This window comes from Oncorhynchus keta, chromosome 11 (genome assembly GCF_023373465.1).
Source record: "Oncorhynchus keta strain PuntledgeMale-10-30-2019 chromosome 11, Oket_V2, whole genome shotgun sequence".
Classification (NCBI taxonomy): domain Eukaryota; kingdom Metazoa; phylum Chordata; class Actinopteri; order Salmoniformes; family Salmonidae; genus Oncorhynchus; species Oncorhynchus keta.
In genome coordinates, this window is record NC_068431.1 from 22,191,806 (window position 1) to 22,215,577 (window position 23,772).

The 23,772-nt window shown below is 45.9% G+C and overlaps 1 protein-coding gene across 1 annotated transcript in view; it reads left to right on the forward strand.

Moving 5' to 3' along the window:
• Positions 1-23,772, forward strand: part of LOC118390659 (unconventional myosin-VIIa-like) — a 90,879-nt gene that overhangs the window by 39,412 nt on the left and 27,695 nt on the right. Inside the window, exons 17-36 of the mRNA XM_052529707.1 lie at positions 700-837; positions 1,087-1,245; positions 1,421-1,513; positions 1,686-1,780; positions 2,208-2,292; positions 2,545-2,763; positions 3,117-3,314; positions 3,560-3,679; positions 3,922-4,128; positions 13,654-13,833; positions 14,824-14,922; positions 15,257-15,384; positions 17,183-17,309; positions 17,584-17,703; positions 18,091-18,264; positions 18,457-18,684; positions 19,004-19,174; positions 19,547-19,664; positions 19,810-19,936; positions 21,659-21,828. Of these exons, the coding sequence (XP_052385667.1) occupies positions 700-837; positions 1,087-1,245; positions 1,421-1,513; positions 1,686-1,780; positions 2,208-2,292; positions 2,545-2,763; positions 3,117-3,314; positions 3,560-3,679; positions 3,922-4,128; positions 13,654-13,833; positions 14,824-14,922; positions 15,257-15,384; positions 17,183-17,309; positions 17,584-17,703; positions 18,091-18,264; positions 18,457-18,684; positions 19,004-19,174; positions 19,547-19,664; positions 19,810-19,936; positions 21,659-21,828 (2,956 nt within the window). The remainder of the gene's footprint in view (positions 1-699; positions 838-1,086; positions 1,246-1,420; positions 1,514-1,685; positions 1,781-2,207; positions 2,293-2,544; positions 2,764-3,116; positions 3,315-3,559; positions 3,680-3,921; positions 4,129-13,653; positions 13,834-14,823; positions 14,923-15,256; positions 15,385-17,182; positions 17,310-17,583; positions 17,704-18,090; positions 18,265-18,456; positions 18,685-19,003; positions 19,175-19,546; positions 19,665-19,809; positions 19,937-21,658; positions 21,829-23,772) is intronic.

Sequence of the window (23,772 nt, forward strand, 5' to 3'; positions counted from 1 at the left end):
AGAAGCACAAAGACAGGTGAAACAGATCAGGGTGTGACAGTAGGAGGAGGTGTGATGGTGTGGGGGTGCTTTTCTGGTGACACTGTCAGTGATTTATTTAGAATTCAAGGCACACTTAACCATCATGGCTACCACAGCATTCTGCAGCAATATGCCATCCCATCTGGCTTGCGCTTAGTGGGACTTTCATTTGTTTTTCAACAGGACAATGATACAAAACACCCATCCAGTCTGTATAAGGGCTATTTGAACAAGAAGGAGAGTGATGAAGTGCTGAAGTAGATGACCTGGCTTCCATAATCCCCCGACCTCAACCCAATTGAGATGGTTTGGGATGATTTGGACCACAGAGTGAAGGAAAAGCAGCCAACAAGTGCTCAGCATATGTGGGAACTCCTTCAAGACTGTTGGAAAAGTATTCATCATGAAGCTGGTTGAGAGAAAGCCAAGAGTGTGCAAAGCTTTCATCAAGGCAAAGGGAGGCTACTTTGAAGAATCTCAAATATAAAATATATTTTGATTTGTTTTTGGTTACTACATGATTCCATGTGTTATTTCATAGTTTGATGTCTTCACTATTATTCTACATTTTAGAAAATAGTACAAATAAAGAAGAACCTTGAATGAGTAGGTGTGTCCAAACTTTTGACTGGTACTGTAAATGTGTGTGTGTGTGCGTGTTCGTGTGTGTTTTGGCAGGGTGTGGAGACCAGGAAGCGTTCCCCTACTCTGAGCAGCCAGTTCAAGCGTTCTCTGGAGCTGCTGATGAGAACACTCAATGCGTGTCAGCCTTTCTTCGTCCGCTGCATCAAACCCAACGAGCTCAAGAAACCCATGGTGAGTCCAACCTGAGGAACGTACTAGCATGAAATATTGTGTTTATGTGTGCGTGTGCTTGTGTGTACCTGCCTGTGTGTGTACCTGCCTGTGTGTGTACCTGCCTGTGTGTGTACATGCCTGTGTGTGTACATGCCTGTTTATCTGTGTGTGTGTTCGCATCCATGCTTGTGTGTGTAACGATGTTCGTTTACCATTCTCTTACGGCTGTTCACTTTGTTAACTCTGCCCGTCTGTCTGTCCATCTAGCTGTTTGACAGGGAGCTGTGTGTGCGTCAGCTGAGGTACTCTGGGATGATGGAGACCATTCGTATCAGGCGCGCCGGTTACCCCATCAGATACACCTTCGGAGAGTTTGTAGACCGCTACCGCGTTCTCATGCCCGGAGTCAAACCTGCAAACAGACAGGTGAGCAGAGCTGGACCCTGTTCATTAGGCACCAAACAAAAGAAACCAGACTGAAACAGGGAGGGCCTCCTGGACTTGTCCAATAAGAAAATGATATTACTATGTTCTGTTACTCTACTTCAGGATGGCTATTGGTTGAGAGATGTGTCATTCAACCCCCGTTGTTTTCTCATAGGAGGACCTGAGAGGGACATGTCAGAAGATAGTGGAGGCAGTTCTTGGACGAGATGATGACTGGCAGATTGGGAAGACCAAGATCTTTCTCAAGGTGTCTGGATTTTATAGATTGCAAATCGACATGCTTATCTGGTTGATAAACAACATATTTTCACCTACATTATTACACAAATTACATATTACGATAAAACAATGCTCTCTCTCTTGCCTCTCACCCCTATCCTCTCTCTCTATGTCGCTCCTCCCCTCCCTCTCCATTTCAGGACCACCATGACATGCAGCTGGAGATAGAGAGGGACAAGGCCATCACCGACAAGGTCATCCTTATTCAAAAGGCTGTAAGAGGAATGAAGGAGAGGTGAGAAAGAAGGGGAGAGAGGGGAGGTTTGAGAGTGAAGGGTATAGAGAGACAGAGGGAGAGGAGGAGAGCGGAGAGATGGAGGGGTGGGGGACAAGGGGGAAAGGACAGAGGGGAGTGAGGGAGGAGGAGAAGAAGAGGGGAACAATGGAGGAATAGAGGGTTAGGAGGGGGAGAGGGGACAGGCGGTGGGGGTGGAGAGCAGAAGTGGTGCAGTGAAGGATCCTCTTCAAGTTTATTTTGTTTATCCATATTTTATGGAATAAAAAATAAAAAAACTTTCTTCCTAATAGTTCTAATTCAGATACTGCCGTTGAATTGACTGGACATGTTAATGCACATCTGTATGTTGTGGTTGAGCACTACAGAATGCTATCATATGTTTTTATATGCACCTCTCCCTCTCTCACCCCTGTGTGTTTTCCAGGACTAACTTCCTGAGGGTGAGGAGGTCAGTGACACTCATTCAGAAAACATGGCGTGGCTATCGGTGCAGGAAGGACTACAGTGCAGTGAGTTCCTCTATCTCCATGGTTACTGACATTTCACAATCATCCATTTCCTGAACGGTTCACTTGGACGTATCCCTGGCAAGGAATGACATTCATTCCCTCATCGGACGTTCCTTAAAAGCATGTTCCATAATTGCTGAGTTATGTGTTGTAGTTATGTTGCTATAACATTATTGTTGTGTTATATTGGTGTAGTTATGTTGTTAGAACATTCTATTTGTGTTATATTGGTGTTTGGTGTCTCCTATCCAGATGAGGGTGGGCTTCCTGCGCCTCCAAGCCCTCTATAGGTCAAGGAAACTCTTTGTCACCTACCGATTGGCCAAAACGCGCGTCACCCAAATGCAGGCCCGTTGCCGTGGTTTCATGGTGAGGCGGTCCTTTTGGCGGCAGCTGCATGCGGTGATCACCATCCAGGCATATGCCCGGGGCATGATCGCGCGGAGGGTTACCCAGAGACTCAGGGCAGAGGTAAGATATTACACTACTCACATGCATACTAATACACACAGAGGTAGACACACACACAGCAAATCAACAGGGCTAAAGTAAAGTGAGTGGGGCAAAATATAAGACTCATACTGTATGTCCTGTAGTGTAACAGCAGAAACGCAGTGACTGAAAATACACAGATATCTTTAGGTTATTGTACTTTCATGAACTCAAGGCTATTTTATCTAAGCTCCTTTGCTTCTGCTTTTTCAATTTACTGAATATTTTGTTACCTGTTTACTTCCTGTTACATTACTTTGACATCTAGGAATATTTAAAAACATTTAAGAGATATTGTAAGTGATTAAACAACTCTCTTGCCCCTTTCTCAGCACCGGCGGCGTAAAGAAGCAGAGGGCCAGCGTCTGGCTGAGGAGGAGCGCCTGATGAATCAGATGACGGCGCGGCGGGCGCGGGCTGAGGCCGAGAGGAGTCACCAGGAGCGCCTGGCCGAGCTGACCCGTCAGGAGGAGCAGAGGGAGAAGGAGGCACGGGAGGAGGCACGACGGAAGAAGGAGCTGGTGGAACAGGTATCTGAAGCAGCTAATTGGTTACTTAGAGGTGAATCTTAACTTCTACTTTAGACAAATGTTCACTTATTCATCCATTGGTGTCAATGAGCCAAAATTGACTCTAGTGTGACAATGACCATAGATGTGGCAAGACAGCACAAACAGGTGAATCTGGGACCAGGCTACACATACTGGAGCTACCTTGTGTTATATGTTTGATATTGTCCATTGTTTGTCTTAATAACTCAAACTCAACACAACAGGTGGAGCGGGAGAGGCAGCAGCCAGTGGACCACTCAGACATGGTGGACCAGATGTTTGGCTTCCTGGGGAACACAGGGGCACTGCCCAACCTGGAGGGACAGGGGCCGGCCGGCTTCGAGGTGAGTAGGGGTGTGTGTGTGCCTTGGTGTATAGGCTATGTCTGTGTGTGTGCGTGGGTGGGTGGGTGCACCTGCCTGTCTGCCTGCCTCCATGCATGCCTCTATGTCTCTGTGCCTGCTTCACTCCCTCCATGCATGCCTCTGCGCCTGCTTCACTCCCTCCATGCATGCCTCTGTGCCTGCTTCCCTCCCTCCGTGCATGCCTCTGTGTCTCTGTGCCTAATTACATGTGTGTGTTATAGGACCTGGAGGTGGCTCCGCGGGCCGAGGGGGAGGAGGAAGACTTGGACGAGGCTCTCCCTCTGCCTGACGATGAGGAAGAAGACCTGTCGGAGTACAAGTTCTCTAAGTTTGCCGCCACCTACTTCCAGGGCACCACTACACACACCTATGTGCGGCGCCCGCTCAAACAGCCGCTGCTCTTCCACGAGGACGAGGGCGACCAGCTGGTGAGTTGACCTAACTTTTGACCTATCGTGTGTTTTCGCCGTTGGGGTCCTGAGTTTCTCATTCAACATTAACACAACCCCACAAAAGCTACCCCCCTTACAAATTAATTATTAATATCCCCCAGAATTAGCATGTTTTACATTTCCTGCACAAATCTTCATGGAATTACACAATCAATTTCAGACACTTTTAGATAAGTTAACTTTCTGGGACAAAATACAATCTGAGATCTACAGCTCAGATTCTTTTGAAACATGACCTAAAAAACGTAAACCCATGAAACATTAACCAATTAAAAACTGTTCTGTAGCAATGAGGTTTGAGCATTAGGCTATAGGCCTAATACATAATCACTGCATGTTGGCTTTGCTTGAATTGCCCTGCCAATGTTGTTGTTCCAGACCATTTTGAAATTATATTTGAAATTATATCAAATTGTATTCGTCACATACACGTGTTTAGCAGATGTTATTGCGGGTGTAGCGAAATGCTTGAGCTTCTTGTGCAGCTAACAAGTAATATCTAAGAATTGCACAACATATACACACAAATCTAAGTGAAGAAATGGAATTAAGAATATATAAATATTTGGACGAGCAATGTCAGAGCGGCATAGACTAAGATACAGTAGAATAGTATAGAATACAGTATATACATATGAGATGAGTATTTCAAGATATGTTAACATTATTAAAGTGAGATTATTAATGTGACTAGTGTTCCATTTATTAAAGTGGCCAATGGTTTCAAGTCTGTGTGTATAGGCAGCAGCCTCTCTGTGCTAGTGATGGCTATTTAACTGTCTGATGGCCTTGAGATAGAAGCTGTTTTTCAGTCTCTCGGTCCCAGCTTTGATGCACCTGTACTGACCTCACCTTATGGATGATAGCAGGGTGAACAGGCAGTGGCTCGGGTGGTTGTTGTCCTTGATGATCTTTATAGCCTTCCTGTGACACCGGGTGCTGTAGGTTTCTTGGAGGGCAGGTAGTTTTCTCCCGGTGAAGAGTTGTGCAGACTGCACCACCCTCTGGAGAGCCCTGCGGTTGTGGGCTGTGCAGTTGCCATACCAGGTGGTGATACAGCCCAACATAATGCTCTCAATTGTGCATCTGTAAAAGTTTGTGAGTATTTTAGGTGACAAGCCGAATTTCTTCAGCCTCCTGAGGTTCTTCACCACACTGTCTGTGTGGGTGGACCATTTCAGTTTGTTCGGGTTTGTGTACGCCAAGGAACTTAAAACTTTTCACCTTCTCCACTGCTGTCCCGTTGATGTGGATAGGGGATGCTCCCTCTGCTGTTTCCTGAAGTCCTCCTTTGTTTTGTTGACGTTGAGTGAGAGGTTGTTTTCCTGGCACCACATTCCCAGAGCCCGCACCTCCTCCCTATAGGCTGTCTCGCTGTTGTTGGTAATCAAGCCTACTGCTGCTGTGTCATCTGCAATCTTGATGATTGAGTTGGAGGCGGGCTTGGCCACAAATTCATGGGTGAACAGCAAGTACAGGAGGGGGCTGAGCACGCACCCTTGTGGAGCCCCAGTGTTGAGGAACAGCGAAGTGGAGGTATTGTTTCCTACCTTCACCACCTGGGGGCAGTCCGTCAGGATGTCCAGGACCCAATTGCACAGGGCGAGGTTCAGACCCAGGGCCTCAAGCTTAATAATGAGCTTGGAGGGTACTATGGTGTTGAATGGTGAGCTGTAGTCAATGATCAGCATTCTTACCTAGGTATTCCTCTTGTCCAGATGGGATAGGGCAGTGTGCAGTGTGATGGCGATTACATCGTCTGTGGACCTGTTGGGGCTTTAAGCGAATTGAAGTGGGTCTAGGGTGGCATGTAAGGTGATATAATCCTTGAATAGTCTCTCAAAGCATTTCATGATGACAGAAGCGTGTGCTACAGGGCAATAGTCATTTCGTTCAGTTACCAATTCTTTGGTACAGCAACAATGGTGGCCATCTTGAAGCATGTGGGGACAGCAGACTGGGATAGTGAGCGATTGAATATGTCCGTAAAAACACCAGCCAGCTGGTCAGCTGATGCGGCTAGGGATGTCGTCTAGACAGGCAGCCTTGCAAGGGTTAACACGTTTAAGTGTCTTACTCACGTCGGCCTCAGAGAATGAGAGCCCACATTCCTTAGTAGTGGGCTGCGTCAGTGGCACTGTGTTATCCTCAAAGTGGGCAAAGAAGGTGTTTAGCTTGTCCGGAAGCAAGACATCGGTGTCCGCAACGTGGCTGGTTTTCCTTTTGTAGACCGGGATTGCCACATGCGTCTTGTGTCTGAGCCGTTGAATTGCAACTCCACTTTGTCTCTATACTGACGTTTTGCCTGTTTGATCACACTTGTAATAGATCATGTGTTGTATTACTTGTGAGGCACAGCAGAGTGAGCATAATAATTCGCTTTTTTTTTTACTGGACTGATAGCCTGCATCTGATGGTCAGTCTCAGGGGAGGGAGCAGCGTGAGGCCGCCTCTAACCTGACTCACCTTCCCTCCTCTTTCCCTCCCTCTGCTGAGAAAAGGGGACACAGTCTTCCAGCTGGTGGCACTGCATTATTTCAGACTCATGCACCAATTCATGTTGTTACTCCTATGATCAGAGAAAGGTAAATATTCCTTGATTTTAAAAAAAGACACAACCTGCAAATAATAACAACGCAAGCTTATTGAAACCCTGCAATACTGGTTGTTGCAGCCAGTGTGAGTGTAAATAGGGAGAAAGTGCATTTTATGGCTTATAAAAGTGTTGAACAAGGTGTTGACAGTGCTGAATAACAACTTGAACATGAACTTACTTGAAAACAACAGCTCTTTGTTGTGTTCGTTTAGTCTCTCTCTAGTCATGGTTTTGAAATCTTAAATGATCACTTTGCTGTGCATTCGAGGATTCTTTTTACAGCCTATGATAGGGTTGTCAAACTCATTCCATGGAGGATCTAGTGTCTGCAGGTTTTTGTTTTTTCCTTTTAATTAAGTCCTAGAAAACCAGATGTGGGGAGTTCCTAACTAATTAGTGACCTTAATTCATCAATCAAGTACATGGGAGGAGCAAAAACCTGCAGACACTCGGCCCTCTGTGGAATGAGTTTTACAAGTGGTCTATGGCGCTAGAAAACTGTGTAGTCACGGTGATCTAAGCCATCTTATTATCTGGCGATAGGCCTATAAATGCACTTTGATTTGCTCTATGGGCCTGCGGTATAGACAGAGTTCTAGCATCAGACATATGAAATGGTTGAAAATGGGAACACTTTGCATTCCCGGTGCTAGAGCTGCTCAATCAAGTGCACCTACCACCAACAGTGCAAAACAAATAAAGAAAAATAAGAACGCAAGGCTTTATCGTTGGGTTTTTTACAGAAATGTTTGGTGATCGACTAGGAATGCCTTTGAGATCGATCAACCGCTTGGTGACCACTGTTTAAGATGATTTGGGCGGGAAAGAAGTGGAGGGCGCTCAACCAATGTGAGTCGAGGTGCGACCAAAGAATTAGATTATCATTGAAAATGCTTGCTCACCTTTAAAAACTCATAGTTTAATTTAAAGTGGAACTGACAGCGTTTTTAGCAACATTAAATCTTATTCAAATACACCCTCAGAAAGATCACCTTTTTTTACATTTTCTGACAAGCCAGCACTTGTCAGAAAATTCATAGAATGTTTGGGAATGATGTAGAGTAAGGCATTTGTGAAAATTCTGTAGCAATATAGAGTGGGTAAGCAGCCGTGCTTTTGGACAATTAATAGAAACTGCAGTAATTAACATTTTATAAAAACATCAGTCTTGTCCAGGACCAGAGTCTATGCAGACCGGTGCCATAGCCAATCAGAGCTACAGTAGGCGATATGCTAATAAGCCATTTGCCACACAGGCCTGCCATCATTCACTTTAAACTGGACTGTGTTTTTACAGGCAGTAGCAACAGCACGACTTTAGAATGCATTCACCAAAAGCCACAAAATACACCTGAATGGATTTCTGCAGACATTTGGGAACTTCACAGTCCTATTGTTCAAACAATCATGAAAAGGTAGGCTCTCTCTCCCTCAGTTGCCTAATCACATCAAAAAGATCAACAACTAAGGCTATCCATACTGAGATTAGCTAAAAATCCAACCAGGGAACATTAGATAAACCCTCTCAAATCTTTTCAGCTAATTGGCTGTCAAAATTGCACTGATAAAAGATGGGGAATAGTAGCCGACTCATCCTTCTGCAGCTTGCCTGATAATGCATGCTTGACCCAACCCACGTTCTGACAACTGAATGGGAACCTGCCTGCCCGCACATTTGATCAATGCAAAATACATTTGATTGATAACTAAGAGATATGCTAACTGTGGATAAATCGTTCAAGTTCAGCATAGCTAGCTAGCTAGGAAAGAGATTCACATTTCTTGCTAACTAACCAAATGACACCTGCATCTTTAGCTGTAGCCACCAAAAAGCTATTTGAGGGGAAAAAGTTGGTCACTCACCCACTCCTCCAATGACATCATGATATCGTCCCAGCAGCTAGCTTGCTAACATTAGTTCCCAGCAGCTAGCTAGCTAACATTAGACTCCGTGTTTTTAGCATGCTAAATAAATAGCTAACTACATAAATAGATACGCTAGCCCAGGGGTGTCAAACTCGGTCAGAGCAGGGGCCATATAAAAAAAAACACATAGAGGCCAGACATAGCCTATTTGTTTTTATAAAATAACACGCAACTGCGACGCAAACTGGCCATTGTTCTGTTAGAAAAAATATAGCCCTTTATATTATCCGCCTACATAGGATTCTGTGTATAGCATTTTAACATATTAAAACAAAATAAGATATTTGTCCAGCCTTTGTCCAGCTGCTATGCTATGTGTGTCCGATGCGAAATGGCTAGCTAGTTAGAGGTGGTGCGCGCTGGTAGCGTTTCAATCGGTGACGTCACTCACTCTGAGACCTTGAAGTAGTGGTTCCCCTTGTGGCTTTTGTGGAGCGATGGGTAACGATGCTTCGAGGGTGACTGTTGATGTGTGCAGAGCGTCCCTGGTTTGCGCCCAGGTCGGGGCGGGGGGACGGACGTAAAGTCTATATTGTTACACTTGCAGATGTGCATAATATGCTGTGACCCTGATCAGAAGTATTTAGTAACTCCAAATAGCTATAGGTTGTTGTACCATTTAAACCTAAAACATATTTGACCTTTTGCTGCACATCAAATCAAATGGTATTGGTCACATACACATGGTTAGCAGATGTTATTGCAAGTGCAGCAAAATGCTTATGCTTCTAAATCCAACAGTGCAGCAGTATCTAACAGGTACTATCTAACAATTCCACAACAAAACCTAATGCACACAATCTAGTAAAGGAATGGGATAAGAATATATAAATATAAAATATATGGATGAGTAGTTACAGAGCAGCTAAAATGCAACAGATAGTATAGAATAGAGTAGTGTACATGTGGCGTGGTTCATTCTGGGGTTGTGTACTTTTAATTAGGACACTGCCACAACTGGAGGTCTGCTAGTTGAATTATTTTTATTTGCCCAGCACACGAAGAGACAACACACATTATGTTAACCCTTGGCGCAGTCCTAGCTCTCAGGCACCTTGCTAGCCGAAGGTCAGGCAAAAGAGCGCCAAAAGGAAATAACAGGTGCTGCATGCACACATTCAATGCACAACAGCACAACATACAATACAAGTAAAATGATACAGAACATCATTCGGACAAAATAAAAGACATACCTGCACACGAAGAGACAACACACATTATGTTAACCCTTGGCGCAGTCCTAGCTCTCAGGCACCTGCGCAAGCACATGGACACTCCCTCAAACACTGTCCCAAGTACTCACAAGTTACAATAGATACCCTAGTTAGCGAGCTTTGTGAAACTTGTTAACATAAATCTTTATATTATCCACATTGTAACAAACTTATGGTAGCATAACAGTACATTGTGTAACATTTTGACGGTTTTATATTAAACAATTTTGGAGCCAAGGACAACATACCTTGCTAGCCGAAGGTCAGGCAAAAGAGAACAATAAGGGGGTACGGAAATACAGATAACCTGCGATGGACCAAACCAAAACATACAAAACTTTTACAATCACATGTATGTACAATATTTGTTTGTTCACCAAAGAAAAACATTAGCTATGCAGCTGTAATTAAATTTAAAAAATACTCTGATTTATTATTATTATTATCAAATTATTAACATCCCCTCTTGAACTGGCCTATTTGAATTGGTCCTTGTGTGTAACTTGGTGCATAATCTAAGGGAACAACATCACACTGCTACATACAGTATATACATATTGTAGTATCTGGGATCTACATCTGTTTATATTAGTTACTGTGCTGTTACTAAGCAGTAATGCATTACGGCAGTGCTACGTTACTACACCTAATAGGAAATGCACATGCACACTGGGGAGCCGGGAACTGTAGAGCACGAGGGGTTTTGACTAAACGAAAACTAACTGTACTCCCGTCTCCTGCCTGGTCATTTCTCCAGAACACAAATATTACACATATGAGATATGTAAACATTCTTGTAGTGCCATTATTAAAGTGACTAGTGTTCCATTTATTAAAGTGGCCAATGATGGTTGTTTAACAATCTGTATATCACGGATGACTTGTCTGGTTGAATGCACGCATTTTTTGTACTCATTCTTTTTGTAATTGAGTAGCCAACCTAGACTACTGCTCCAAACTAGACTACTGCTCCAACCTAGACTACTGCTCCAACCTAGACTACTGCTCCAAACTAGACTACTGCTCCAACCTAGACTACTGCTCCAACCTAGACTACTGCTCCAAACTAGACTACTGCTCCAAACTAGACTACTGCTCCAACTGCTCCAAAGACTACTGCTCCAAACTAGACTGCTGCTCCAAACTAGACTACTGCTCCAAACTAGACTACTGCTCCAAACTAGACTACTGCTCCAAACTAGACTACTGCTCCAAACTAGACTACTGCTCCAAACTAGACTACTGCTCCAAACTAGACTACTGCTCCAACCTAGACTACTGCTCCAAACTAGACTACTGCTCCAAACTAGACTACTGCTCCAAACTAGACTACTGCTCCAAACTAGACTACTGCTCCAAACTAGACTACTGCTCCAACCTAGACTACTGCTCCAAACTAGACTACTGCTCCAAACTAGACTACTGCTCCAAACTAGACTACTGCTCCAACCTAGACTACTGCTCCAAACTAGACTACTGCTCCAAACTAGACTACTGCTCCAAACTAGACTACTGCTCCAAACTAGACTACTGCTCCAACCTAGACTACTGCTCCAACCTAGACTACTGCTCCAAACTAGACTACTGCTCCAACCTAGACTACTGCTCCAAACTAGACTACTGCTCCAACCTAGACTACTGCTCCAAACTAGACTACTGCTCCAACCTAGACTACTGCTCCAAACTAGACTACTGCTCCAAACTAGACTACTGCTCCAAACTAGACTACTGCTCCAACCTAGACTACTGCTCCAAACTAGACTACTGCTCCAACCTAGACTACTGCTCCAAACTAGACTACTGCTCCAACCTAGACGACTGCTCCAAACTAGACTACTGCTCCAACCTAGACTACTGCTCCAAACTAGACTACTGCTCCAACCTAGACTACTGCTCCAACCTAGACTACTGCTCCAAACTAGACTACTGCTCCAAACTAGACTACTGCTCCAAACTAGACTACTGCTCCAAACTAGACTACTGCTCCAACCTAGACTACTGCTCGAACCTAGACTACTGCTCCAAACTAGACTACTGCTCCAACCTAGACTACTGCTCCAAACTAGACTACTGCTCCAACCTAGACTACTGCTCCAAACTAGACTACTGCTCCAAACTAGACGACTGCTCCAAACTAGACTACTGCTCCAACCTAGACTACTGCTCCAAACTAGACTACTGCTCCAACCTAGACTACTGCTCCAACCTAGACTACTGCTCCAAACTAGACTACTGCTCCAACCTAGACTACTGCTCCAAACTAGACTACTGCTCCAACCTAGACTACTGCTCCAAACTAGACTACTGCTCCAACCTAGACTACTGCTCCAACCTAGACTATTGCTCCAAACTAGACTACTGCTCCAAACTAGACTACTGCTCCAAACTAGACTACTGCTCCAAACTAGACTACTGCTCCAACCTAGACTACTGCTCCAAACTAGACTACTGCTCCAAACCAGACTACTGCTCCAAACTAGACTACTGCTCCAAACTAGACTACTGCTCCAAACTAGACTACTGCTCAAATGTTGCTTTAGTAGTCCGACATGTTTCTCCTTCCATGTTGTTTTGTTGCAAGTTTTGGTTTTTGGTTGTTCATTGTCAAGCTTCAAAAACCGAAGCCAGGCTGCAATATTTTAGTAGCCTAGCTAGGACTGTGGAATGTGTCTGTACACTTTCACTGCGAGCGCAATCAGGCTGTAATTTCATAAAGTAAATTACTCAAATGTGGACTCATTTATACTCGCTTGTGTGTCCTACTCGGCCGGCAAGCCTTGTGTTTGACACATGTGCGCTAGCTTATTAGCCACGTTATGACTGACTTGTGATCATTATCCTTGCTAGTTTGATTGTATTGACATTCCTGGCCTTAGTTACAAGTCTTCCATTCTTGTTCAACATATTGAGTCATTGAAACTGAAACAGTGCATCCGGAATGGATGGAGATAGCAAACAATGCACCAGACCAGTTGTGATTTACAACCTGATAGCAATATTGTTTTAACTACCAAGAAATGTATTGGTGAATTATATTAATCATTCATTGAACTAAGTCCATCTATTCTGCCAACAATGCCTTACTGTATGTCATGGAATTTGAGTCAATATAACCTATTTTTAAAACCTCTTATAAAGTTGGTTTTGAAGCATAAATTAGGCTCCTGTTGAGCAGCGGTCTAAGGCACTGCATCTCAGTGCTAGAGGTGTCACTACAGACCCTGGTTCGATCCCGGGCTGTATCACAACCCGCCGTCCCATAGGGCGGCTCACAATTGGCCCAGTGTCGTCCGGGTTAGGGGAGGGTTTGGCTGGGGTAGGCCATCATTGTCAAATAAGAATTTGTTCTTAACTGACTTGCCTAGTTAAATAAAGGTTAAATAAAAAAATGAAAAGTTAAAACGCTGTCACTTCCACTAAAGCTTCACATTTCGTCCCTCAATGGCCTTCTGATGAAGGCCGTTGATGAACGAAACATCAAGCTTTTTTAAAATACTTTGCTTAAGTAAAACTATTTGTTTTTAATGGCCAGTAAGTGTTGAGCCTTTTCCTTTTCAAAGATGATTTGTCAGAAAATTAAGAACATGCTAATTTGGGGGATATCAAATTGGTTTTTGGACAAGCATACTAATGTTAGCATGTGACCGCAGCCGGGGAAACAAAACCAAAGATTGCTGTCTGTTTTAGTCGAAAGACTGCTTACTAGGTAAGGAAATCAATATGTAATTTATCAACTTGGGATAACAACCCCCCCCGCTCCCTCAGGCCGCGCTGGCAGTGTGGGTCACAGTGCTGAGGTTCATGGGGGACCTGCCCGAGCCCAAGTACCACATCGCCATCATTGACGGCTCTGAGAAAATACCTGTCATGACCAAGATCTACGAGACGCTGGGCAAGAGGACCTACAAGAGAGAACTACAGGAGCTCCAGACTGTGGAGGGAGAGGTGAGGGAAGGGAGAGAGGGAGGGGAGAGAGGAAGAAAGAGGTCCTACAAGAGAGAGCTGCAGGAGCTCCAGACTGTGGAGGGAGAGGTGAGGGGGAGCTCTGGAGTGACGTAGGTACAGATCCAGGATCAACTTCCCCTCCCCCAAACCTCGGTGAGAGAGGGGAGTAGAGAGAAGAGAAGGGATAGAATGTAGGTGGGAAGAGCAGGGGAGAAAGGGAGGACCTGAGAGGATGTGGAGTTGAGGAGTAGTAAAGTGTGCTTTTGAGGTATTCAGAGTAAAATGGGCCAGAGAAGATGTGACTTGGAGGGAGAACGTAATAGGAAGTGTTTGAAGCCTAATTTATACAATAACACAAATACGCAACATAAGAACGCAATTAGCCACGTAAAATGGCGTAGTTGTGTAGCTAATTGCATTCTTGTATTGTGTACTTGTGTAAAGTAAAATTAGGCCTAAGTCAGTGTTTCTCAATCCTGGTCCTGGGGACCTATAGGTGTGTCCATTTTTGTTTTTGCCCTCGCACTCAGACACCCGATTCAACTTATCAAGCCTTTGACTATTGGAGTCAGGTACGTTAGTGCTACTGCAAAAAAAAAAAAACTATGTACCCCTTTGTGTCCCCAGGACCAGGGTTTGAGAAACACTGGCCTAAGGGAGCAGTTAAGGAGACCAGACCGGACGGACGGACGGACGGACGGACGGACGGACGGACGGACGGACGGACGGACGGACGGACGGACGGACGGACGGACGGACGGACGGACGGACGGACGGACGGACGGACGGACGGACGGACGGACGGACGGACGGACGGACGGACGGACGGACGGACGGACGGACGGACGGACGGACGGACGGACGGACAGACAGACAGACAGACAGACAGACAGACAGACAGACAGACAGACAGACAGACAGACAGACAGACAGACAGACAGACAGACAGACAACATAAAGCTCATCTACACCCCTCTCTCCCTCTTACAGAACAGCTCCATTGAAGGTGGTGGTGGGCAGAAGAAGAACAGTGTGAGACACAAGCTGGTCTCTCTCACCCTGAAGAGGAAGTCCAAAATCACTGAGGAGGTTTGTGTCTCATTATAGCGATCATCATAATATACAGTATATTATAATAATATATATCAGTTAGCGGCATCATGCTACCACCAACTGAGCCACACAATCCCAAAAATAGTTGGTTAGACCAACATTTGTCTTACTGCTTATGGATATGCCCATGCTAATATTTGACAGATTATATGGGTCATCTGATTTGTTATAGGAGTGTTCAGAATCTCTGGCCACCCCTGTAATTCAAACCCCGATGCCAACTCAGCATTTACCAATACCAATAACATACAGAATGGAAGGAATCACCAATGACATGACTGTTCCCAATTGGCCTCGCCTCCTCCTCTAGGTGACCCGGCGTTTGACTGACGGCGATTACAGCCTACAGGGGAACAGCATGCTGGAGGACCGTCCCACATCCAACCTGGAGAAGCTGCACTTCATCATTGGCAACGGCATCCTAAGGCCCGCCCTCAGGTGACCTACAACCATTTACATTTTACATTTAAGTCATTTAGCAGACGCTCTTATCCAGAGCGACTTACAAATTGGTGCATTCACCTTATGACATCCAGTGGAACAGCCACTTTACAATAGTGCATCTAAATCTTTTAAGGGGGGGGGGGGTGAGAAGGATTACTTTATCCTATCCTAGGTATTCCTTAAAGAGGTGGGGTTTCAGGTGTCTCCGGAAGGTGGTGATTGACTCCGCTGTCCTGGCGTCGTGAGGGAGTGTGTTCCACCATTGGGCAGCCAGAGCAGCGAACAGTTTTGACTGGGCTGAGCGGGAACTGTACTTCCTCAGTGGTAGGGAGGCGAGCAGGCCAGAGGTGGATGAACGCAGTGCCATTGTTTGGGTGTAGGGCCTGATCAGAGCCTGGAGGTACTGAGGTGCTGTTCCCCTCACAGCTCCGTAGGCAAGCACCATGGTCTTGTAGCGGATGCGAGCTTCAACTGGAAGCGAGTGGAGAGAGCGGAGGAGCGGGGTGACGTGAGAGAACTTGGGAAGGTTGAACACCAGACGGGCTGCGGCGTTCTGGATGAGTTGTAGGGGTTTAATGGCACAGGCAGGGAGCCCAGCCAACAGCGAGTTGCAGTAATCCAGACGGGAGATGACAAGTGCCTGGATTAGGACCTGCGCCGCTTCCTGTGTGAGGCAGGGTCGTACTCTGCGGATGTTGTAGAGCATGAACCTACAGGAACGGGCCACCACCTTGATGTTAGTTGAGAACGACAGGGTGTTGTCCAGGATCACGCCAAGGTTCTTAGCGCTCTGGGAGGAGGACACAATGGAGTTGTCAACCGTGATGGCGAGATCATGGAACGGGCAGTCCTTCCCCGGGAGGAAGAGCAGCTCCGTCTTGCCGAGGTTCAGCTTGAGGTGGTGATCCGTCATCCACACTGATATGTCTGCCAGACATGCAGAGATGCGATTCGCCACCTGGTCATCAGAAGGGGGAAAGGAGAAGATTAATTGTGTGTCGTCTGCATAGCAATGATAGGAGAGACCATGTGAGGTTATGACAGAGCCAAGTGACTTGGTGTATAGCGAGAATAGGAGAGGGCCTAGAACAGAGCCCTGGGGGACACCGGTGGTGAGAGCGCGTGGTGAGGAGACAGATTCTCGCCACGCCACCTGGTAGGAGCGACCTGTCAGATAGGACGCAATCCAAGCGTGGGCCGCGCCGGAGATGCCCAACTCGGAGAGGGTGGAGAGGAGGATCTGATGGTTCACAGTATCGAAGGCAGCCGATAGGTCTAGAAGGATGAGAGCAGAGGAGAGAGAGTTAGCTTTAGCAGTGCGGAGCGCCTCCGTGATACAGAGAAGAGCAGTCTCAGTTGAATGACTAGTCTTGAAACCTGACTGATTTGGATCAAGAAGGTCATTCTGAGAGAGATAGAGGGAGAGCTGGCCAAGGACGGCACGTTCAAGAGTTTTGGAGAGAAAAGAAAGAAGAAACAACCCTTTGACTTATTCCACCAAATACTCAGAAAGACTCTTTCACTTTCTCAATCTGTCCTCTCCATGCTCCCCTCCTTCATTTATGATCTGAGCTTCCACCATTTTGTTTTCACCCATCACAAAAAAACGATTTAAGTGATGTATTGGACTTGTATTCTGAGTGGGGTGCTAGTTTGGATATGGGGACACTAAACATCATCAGTATGTGTCCTGGTTCTGACTTACTACTTATGGTCCGTGTGATTGGCTTGTGGTTTTTGCTGCTCATGATCTGATGGTGGCTGTGATTGGTTGGCTGTTGTCCTTCACCAGAGATGAGATCTACTGTCAGATCTGCAAGCAGCTGACCCAGAACCCGTCTAAGAGTAGCCATGCCCGTGGTTGGATCCTGCTCTCTCTCTGTGCTGGCTGCTTCGCTCCCTCTGAGAAGTTTGTCAAAGTAAGATCCTCGTCTTTTTGATACACATGTGTGCAAACACACACACACATGCACACTTACACACACGCACATACACACACACTGACAAACACACATACACACACCACTCAAATCTGTCTTGGCCAATTTCTGTTGAATTCGAAGTGGATCCACTGAATATGCCCCAGAATGTCTCATTGATGTTAACTTTACCCCCTGACACTCTCCCCCCTCGCTCTCCCTCTCTCTCTCCCCTTTCTCTTTCCCCCCTCCACCCTTCCTTTCTTTCCTTCAGTATTTGCGTACATTCATGATCAGTGGTCCGCCGGGCTACGCTCCATACTGCGAGGAGAGGTTGAGGAGGACCTTTGTGAATCGCACCAGGACCCAGCCGCCATCTTGGCTGGAGCTGCAGGTACGCACAGATCTAGGATAATTGAACCATGGGGGAAGTTCTAAACCTGATTATTAGGGGCAAAACTGACCTTAAATCAGTGTCTAGGCCTCTAGGGGAAGCTTCTTTCCAGTCACGTGTCTGCCGTTATTCCTCTACCATCATATTTTCTGCTTTCGACTGCTATGACGTCTTGGCCCGAGACCTAAATACAGATAATGCCTTCGGGGAGGGGCACAGATTTTTTGTTAATCAAAATCAATTTGCATGCCAGAAAAAGGGCAGTTATTATCAGATATACAGTATAGGACATTTTTACATACTTTCTATCTCGTATCTTCTATCTTAGACTTTCAAGTGTAGCCTGGAGTTGTTTTTTAGTCCAAAATAATCATCCCTCGCTTTCAGGCCACTAAGTCGAAGAAGCCCATCATGTTACCGGTAACCTTCATGGATGGTACCACTAAGACCCTGCTGACCGACTCAGCCACCACGGCCAGCGAGCTGTGTAATGCCCTGGCAGACAAAATCAGCCTCCAAGACCGCTTCGGTTTCTCCCTCTACATCGCCCTGTTCGATAAGGTACTTGACTGGACCTCACACACACGTATGCATGCAGCCACGCACTCACTCACTCACTCACTCACTCACTCACTCACTCACTCACTCACTCACTCACTCACTCACTCTCGCTCATTCATACATACACACACGGTCACAAACTTGTTTGAGAAGCTATCGAGCCCAATGTCAAATGTCGATCCATCCCCCCAGGTATCCTCATTGGGGAGCAGCAGCGACCATGTGATGGACGCCGTGTCGCAGTGTGAGCAGTACGCCAAGGAGCAGGGAGCCCAGGAGAGGAATGCCCCCTGGCGCCTGTTCTTCAGGAAAGAGATCTTCACTCCCTGGCACAATCCTGGCGAAGACAGCGTGGCCACCAACCTCATCTACCAGCAGACTGTCCGTGGGGTCAAGTTCGGCGAGTACCGCTGCGAGAGGGTTAGTGGGGCATAAGGGCAGAGGGATGAAGGCATGTATGAGGAGAGAGATTAACGTGGGGGTCAGATTTAGGGAATTTCAGAACTATAGTTATTTTTAGTCTCTTGATCTATTTTCCACTAGTCCTCTCTCTGTGCTAGGTTGATGAATTACGTGAGATGGCGTTTTTATGTGATATTCATTTTATCCTGATGTACAATATGAAAGCACATTCATGCCTAATGTTTTTGTCAAATATGAAAGTATTAAAGCTCCTTCCCCTTCTCTCCCACTCCATCTACCCAATCTCCCTTTCTCAATTTCCCTCTCTCTCTCTCAGGATGAGGATCTGGCGGAACTGGCATCCCAGCAGTACTACATAGACTATGGCTCTGGGATTCTCCAGGAGCGCCTCCTCAACCTCATCCCATCCTACATCCCTGACCGCGAAATCAGCTCTGCCAAGACCAATGACAAGTGGGCCCAGCTAGTTGTCGCCGCCCACAAAAAGGTATGTGTACCCCAAGGATCAGTTTCAGCGCCTTTCACTTTCGGACCCAAAATCAGTTTCAGTGCCTGTCTCGTGCTCTTTGTCCTATGAACTATTTATCATTATATTCAGGGATGTAGTGGAGGATAAACATGCATAAATGCTGTTTCCACAGCTTTGTCTTTAGTGAATATCATTTAAGCATCTACTGAGCAAAATGATAGTTTCTGAATACGCTTTTATGTTAACCGCCACCCGTCATCTCAATCGGCATTCAGTGTTTACCCACCTTTGTTTTTTACCACTACAACTTGACTATATTGTCTTATGAACAGTACACACCCTCACACACACAGTTCTCAAACAGTCTCGCTAACACCTCCACTCCCCAAGGGAGTCTACACCCAGAAGAGGTTGGACCCTCAGAGGGTGAAGGAAGATGTCGTTGACTTTGCTCGTTTCAAGTGGCCTTTACTCTTCTCACGCTTCTACGAGGCCTTCAAATTTTCAGGTAAGTCTACTGTTGATATTTATGGCCAATGTACTGCAATGGATGTAACACTAATGATATTTCTGAGGAAGACCTGTATCGTATCCATAATATCATGACTAAATGTAGGTTGAAATTACCTCTAAGTCACTTTTGAACCCGTCAGGGCCCAGCCTGCCTAAGAATGACGTCATTGTGGCGGTGAACTGGACCGGGGTCTATTTTGTGGATGAGCAGGAGCAGGTCCTTTTGGAACTCTCTTTCCCAGAGATCACTAATGTGTCCAGTAGCAGGTAATGCTGCTACGATTCCTCTCTCCCAATAGACTGTAGTCATTATTTGTCAATTATAATTAGATATGTTTTCATTCACCTGGTTGTTCATTGATATCTTGTAATTATTTAAAACATCATTCAATACTTTTTATAGTATTTCCACAGTTGTAATGTACACAGCAACTGAATATATATATATATTTATGTATTTATTGTGGCAGACCAGGGGGTTTCATGTAGATGTTTACACAGATCAGACATTGACACACCTCAGTTAAAGGTGTTTATTTAAAACAATAAAGAAAAAAGAAACAGGTCTCCTCCAGGAGACCTCTTCCGGGTTACCGCCTTCTGGGCTCTGGGGAATGCTGTCTCCTCTGGGGTAGAACGCCGAGCCCCTCAATTATAGCAGACTGTGAGTAAGTCTATCTGGTAGCAACCTCTCACTACCTACAACCCTCCTCTGGTTGTTCACCAGGTGCGGTTGGTTCCGGCGCCCGTCTGACCCCAACTTCGGGTCCGTAGACACGGGGTTGGCAACCGCTTGCTTCCGGGCCGCGTGCGACGGTCTGTCCCCGCTCTCGTCGGTCACCGGCGTTTGTACGAGCGCTACCACACTCCCGGAATCCAACAGAGTGTGGGGGTCATGACCAGCGACTTTCACCGGGACCGTGGGTGCTGGTCATTCGCTGTGGGCCCAACAGAAGATGACATAGTTTACTCCTGCGCCCAGCTCATCTTCTGGGCCAGCTGATGGCATCAACTCTTCTCGACCCGGGCAACTCCATGTGAGGTGTCCACGGGGGCCACACTCAAATCACCTCCTTTGGTCTCCGTCCACCTAAGGTTGACTGCAGCAGGTGGACTCTGCCTCGGCTGTCTCTCTGTGGGTCTGCAGTCCTTTAGCCCGGCTGACTGTCAGATTGGGGAGTACGTGGTGGGGTTGTCCTTTCGTCCCCACTGACGGCTCTCAGACTCGGCCTCTGTCCCCTTCAGCAGGGCCTCAGTATTCTGGTGCATCGCCACGGCTCCCAAGAGGTCGTCCAAGGTCTGGGGCATACGTAGGATTGCCGCCCTCTTCATGTCGTGAGGTAGCGCCCGTAAGAAGCGATCCATGACCACTTTGTCAATAATGAGGACGGTGGCTACGTTTGTTAGGAGCCATGCCCTGGTGATGCACAGTAGGTCGCTCATCTGGGCTCGGGGGGAAGCTTCAGCCATGAACCTCCAGTCATGGACCAGTTGGGCCCGATGGGCCAGGCTGTACCCGTAGCGGCTGAGTACCTCCCTCTTGAGACAGTCGGAGTTAGTGTTGAGGTCATAATATGCCGTTTGAGCATCTCCAGACAGGAACGGGGCCAGTAGACTTGCCAACTTCACGTTGGGCCATCCTTCCCGGAGTGCTGTCCGTTTGTGCAGAAGTAGGTCTCGATGTCATCAACCTCCATTAGCTTGATGCGACTCGGTCTGCGTTTCTTCTCACAGCTTGCATACATTCTTTAGACGCTGTCCTTCCAATGTTGGTTCCTGCATGTCCTGTTGTGCTTGTTGGGCCCAAACAAACTGAGCTATCAACTCATCCATGCTGATACTGCGTAAATGTCAACCCTGGTCTGACCACATTGTCAGATTGCACAATATATACACATGTAAAGACCTAAATAAGATATAAAATATATATCAAATTATATTTTAATTGTGACATTGTTTTGATATTGTAAGAATCATTTCCCTTGACAGAGGTGGTAAGCTCCAGGGCCAGAGCTTCTCGCTGGCCACCATCAAAGGAGACGAGTACACGTTCACCTCCAATAATGCCGAGGACATACGCGACCTCGTCGTGACCTTCCTGGAGGGCCTCAGGAAGAGGTCAAAGTTTGTGGTGGCGCTGCTGGACTGCCCCAACCCCGGTAAGTAACCTACTAGCTCTTATTAACTTTATATTATTAGGTTAATGAACAGTGGCAATGCACATTGGTCCACATTGGCAACACTTTTCAATTAAGAACAGGTAATGTCTTCCAAGTATGGTAAATGACTGTGATCTTGTAGGTGTTTTCTTATACATGCCACCATATGAGAAGCAACTCTGTGTCATTTTTTATAATGTATGTCTCTTTTTCGAAGAGGGAATGACTCCATTTCATGTTTTATCTTCTAAACCACAGCAGTGAAAAAAGCTATATTAATTGTGTTGTAATTGTGTGTTGATATTGATGTTTTAGGGTAGAATCTGCTCTAACCCGCTGTATTTTTATATATATACAGTACCAGTCAAACGTTTTAGAACACCTACTAATTCAAAGGCTTTTCTTTATTTTTACTATTTTCTACATTGTAGAATAAAGTTGAAGACATCAAAACTATGAAATAAAACATATGGAATCATGTAGTAACCAAAAAAGTGTTAAACGATTCTTCAAAGTAGCCACCCTTTGCCTTGATGACAGCTTTGCACACTCTTGGCATTCTCTCAACCAGCTTCATGAGGTAACCTGGAATGCATTTCAATTAACAGGTGTGCCTTCTTAAAAGTTCATTTGTGGAATTTCTTTCCTTCTAAATGCGTTTGAGCCAATCAGTTGTGTTGTGACAAGGTAGGGGGGTATTCAGAAGAGAGCGCTATTTGGTAAAAGACCATGTCAATATTATGGCAAGAACCGCTTAAATAAGCAAAGAGAAACGACAGTCCATCCTTATTTAACACATGAAGGTCAGTCAATATGGAAAATGTCAAGAACTTTGAAAGTTTCTTCAAGTGCAGTCGCAATAACAATCAAGTGCTATGATGAAACTGGTTCTCATGAGTACCGCCACAGGAAAGGAAGACCCAGAGTTACCTCTGCTGCAGAGTTCATTAGATTTACCAGCCCCAGAAATTGCAGCCCAAATTAATCCTTCCCAGAGTTATTTTGTCTGGAGTCCAAATTAGAGATTTTTGGTTCCAACCGCCGTGTCTTTGTGAGATGTGGTGTGGGTGAACGGATGATCGCCGCATGTGTATTTCCCACCGTAAAGCATGGATGAGTAGGTGTTATGGTGTGGGGGTGCTTTGCTGGTGACACCGTCTGTGATTTATTTAGAATTCAAGGCACATTTAACCAGCATGGCTACCACAGTATTCTGCAGCGACACGCCATCCCATTTGGTTTGGGCTTAGTGGGACTATAATTGTTGAGTTGATGAGTTGGACCGCAGAGTGAAGGAAACCCCGCCAACAAGTGCTCAGCATATGTGGGAACTCCTTCAAGACAGTTGGAAAAGCATTTCAGGTGAAGCTGGTTGAGAGAATGCCAAGAGTGTGAAAAGCTGTCATCAAGGCAAATGGGGGCTATTTGAAGAATCTCAAATATAAAATATATTTTAAATACCCTTTTAACACTTTTTGGTTACTACATGATTCCATATGTGTTATTTCATAGTTTTGATGTCTTCTCAAAATAAAGAAAAACCCTTGAATGAGTAGGTGTTCTAAAACCTTTGACCAGTAATGTATATATATTTTGTATTCTTTTTTTTATTTTACCCCCTTTTTTATCCCCAATTTCGATCTTGTCTCATCACTGCAACTCCCCAATGGGCTCGGAAGGCAAAGGTCGAGTCATGTGTCCTCCAAAACTTGACCCGTAAAACCATGCTTCTTAACACCCGCCCGCTTAACCCAGAAGCCAGCTGCATAAATGTGTCGAAGGAAACACCGTTCACCTGACGACCGAGGTCAGCCTGCAGGCGCCCGGTCAGCCCGCTGGCGCCCGGATGCCACAAGGAGTCGCCAGAACACGATGAGCCAAGTAAAGCCTCCCGGCCAAACGCTCCCCTAACCCGGGTGATGCTGGGCCAATTGTGTGCCACCC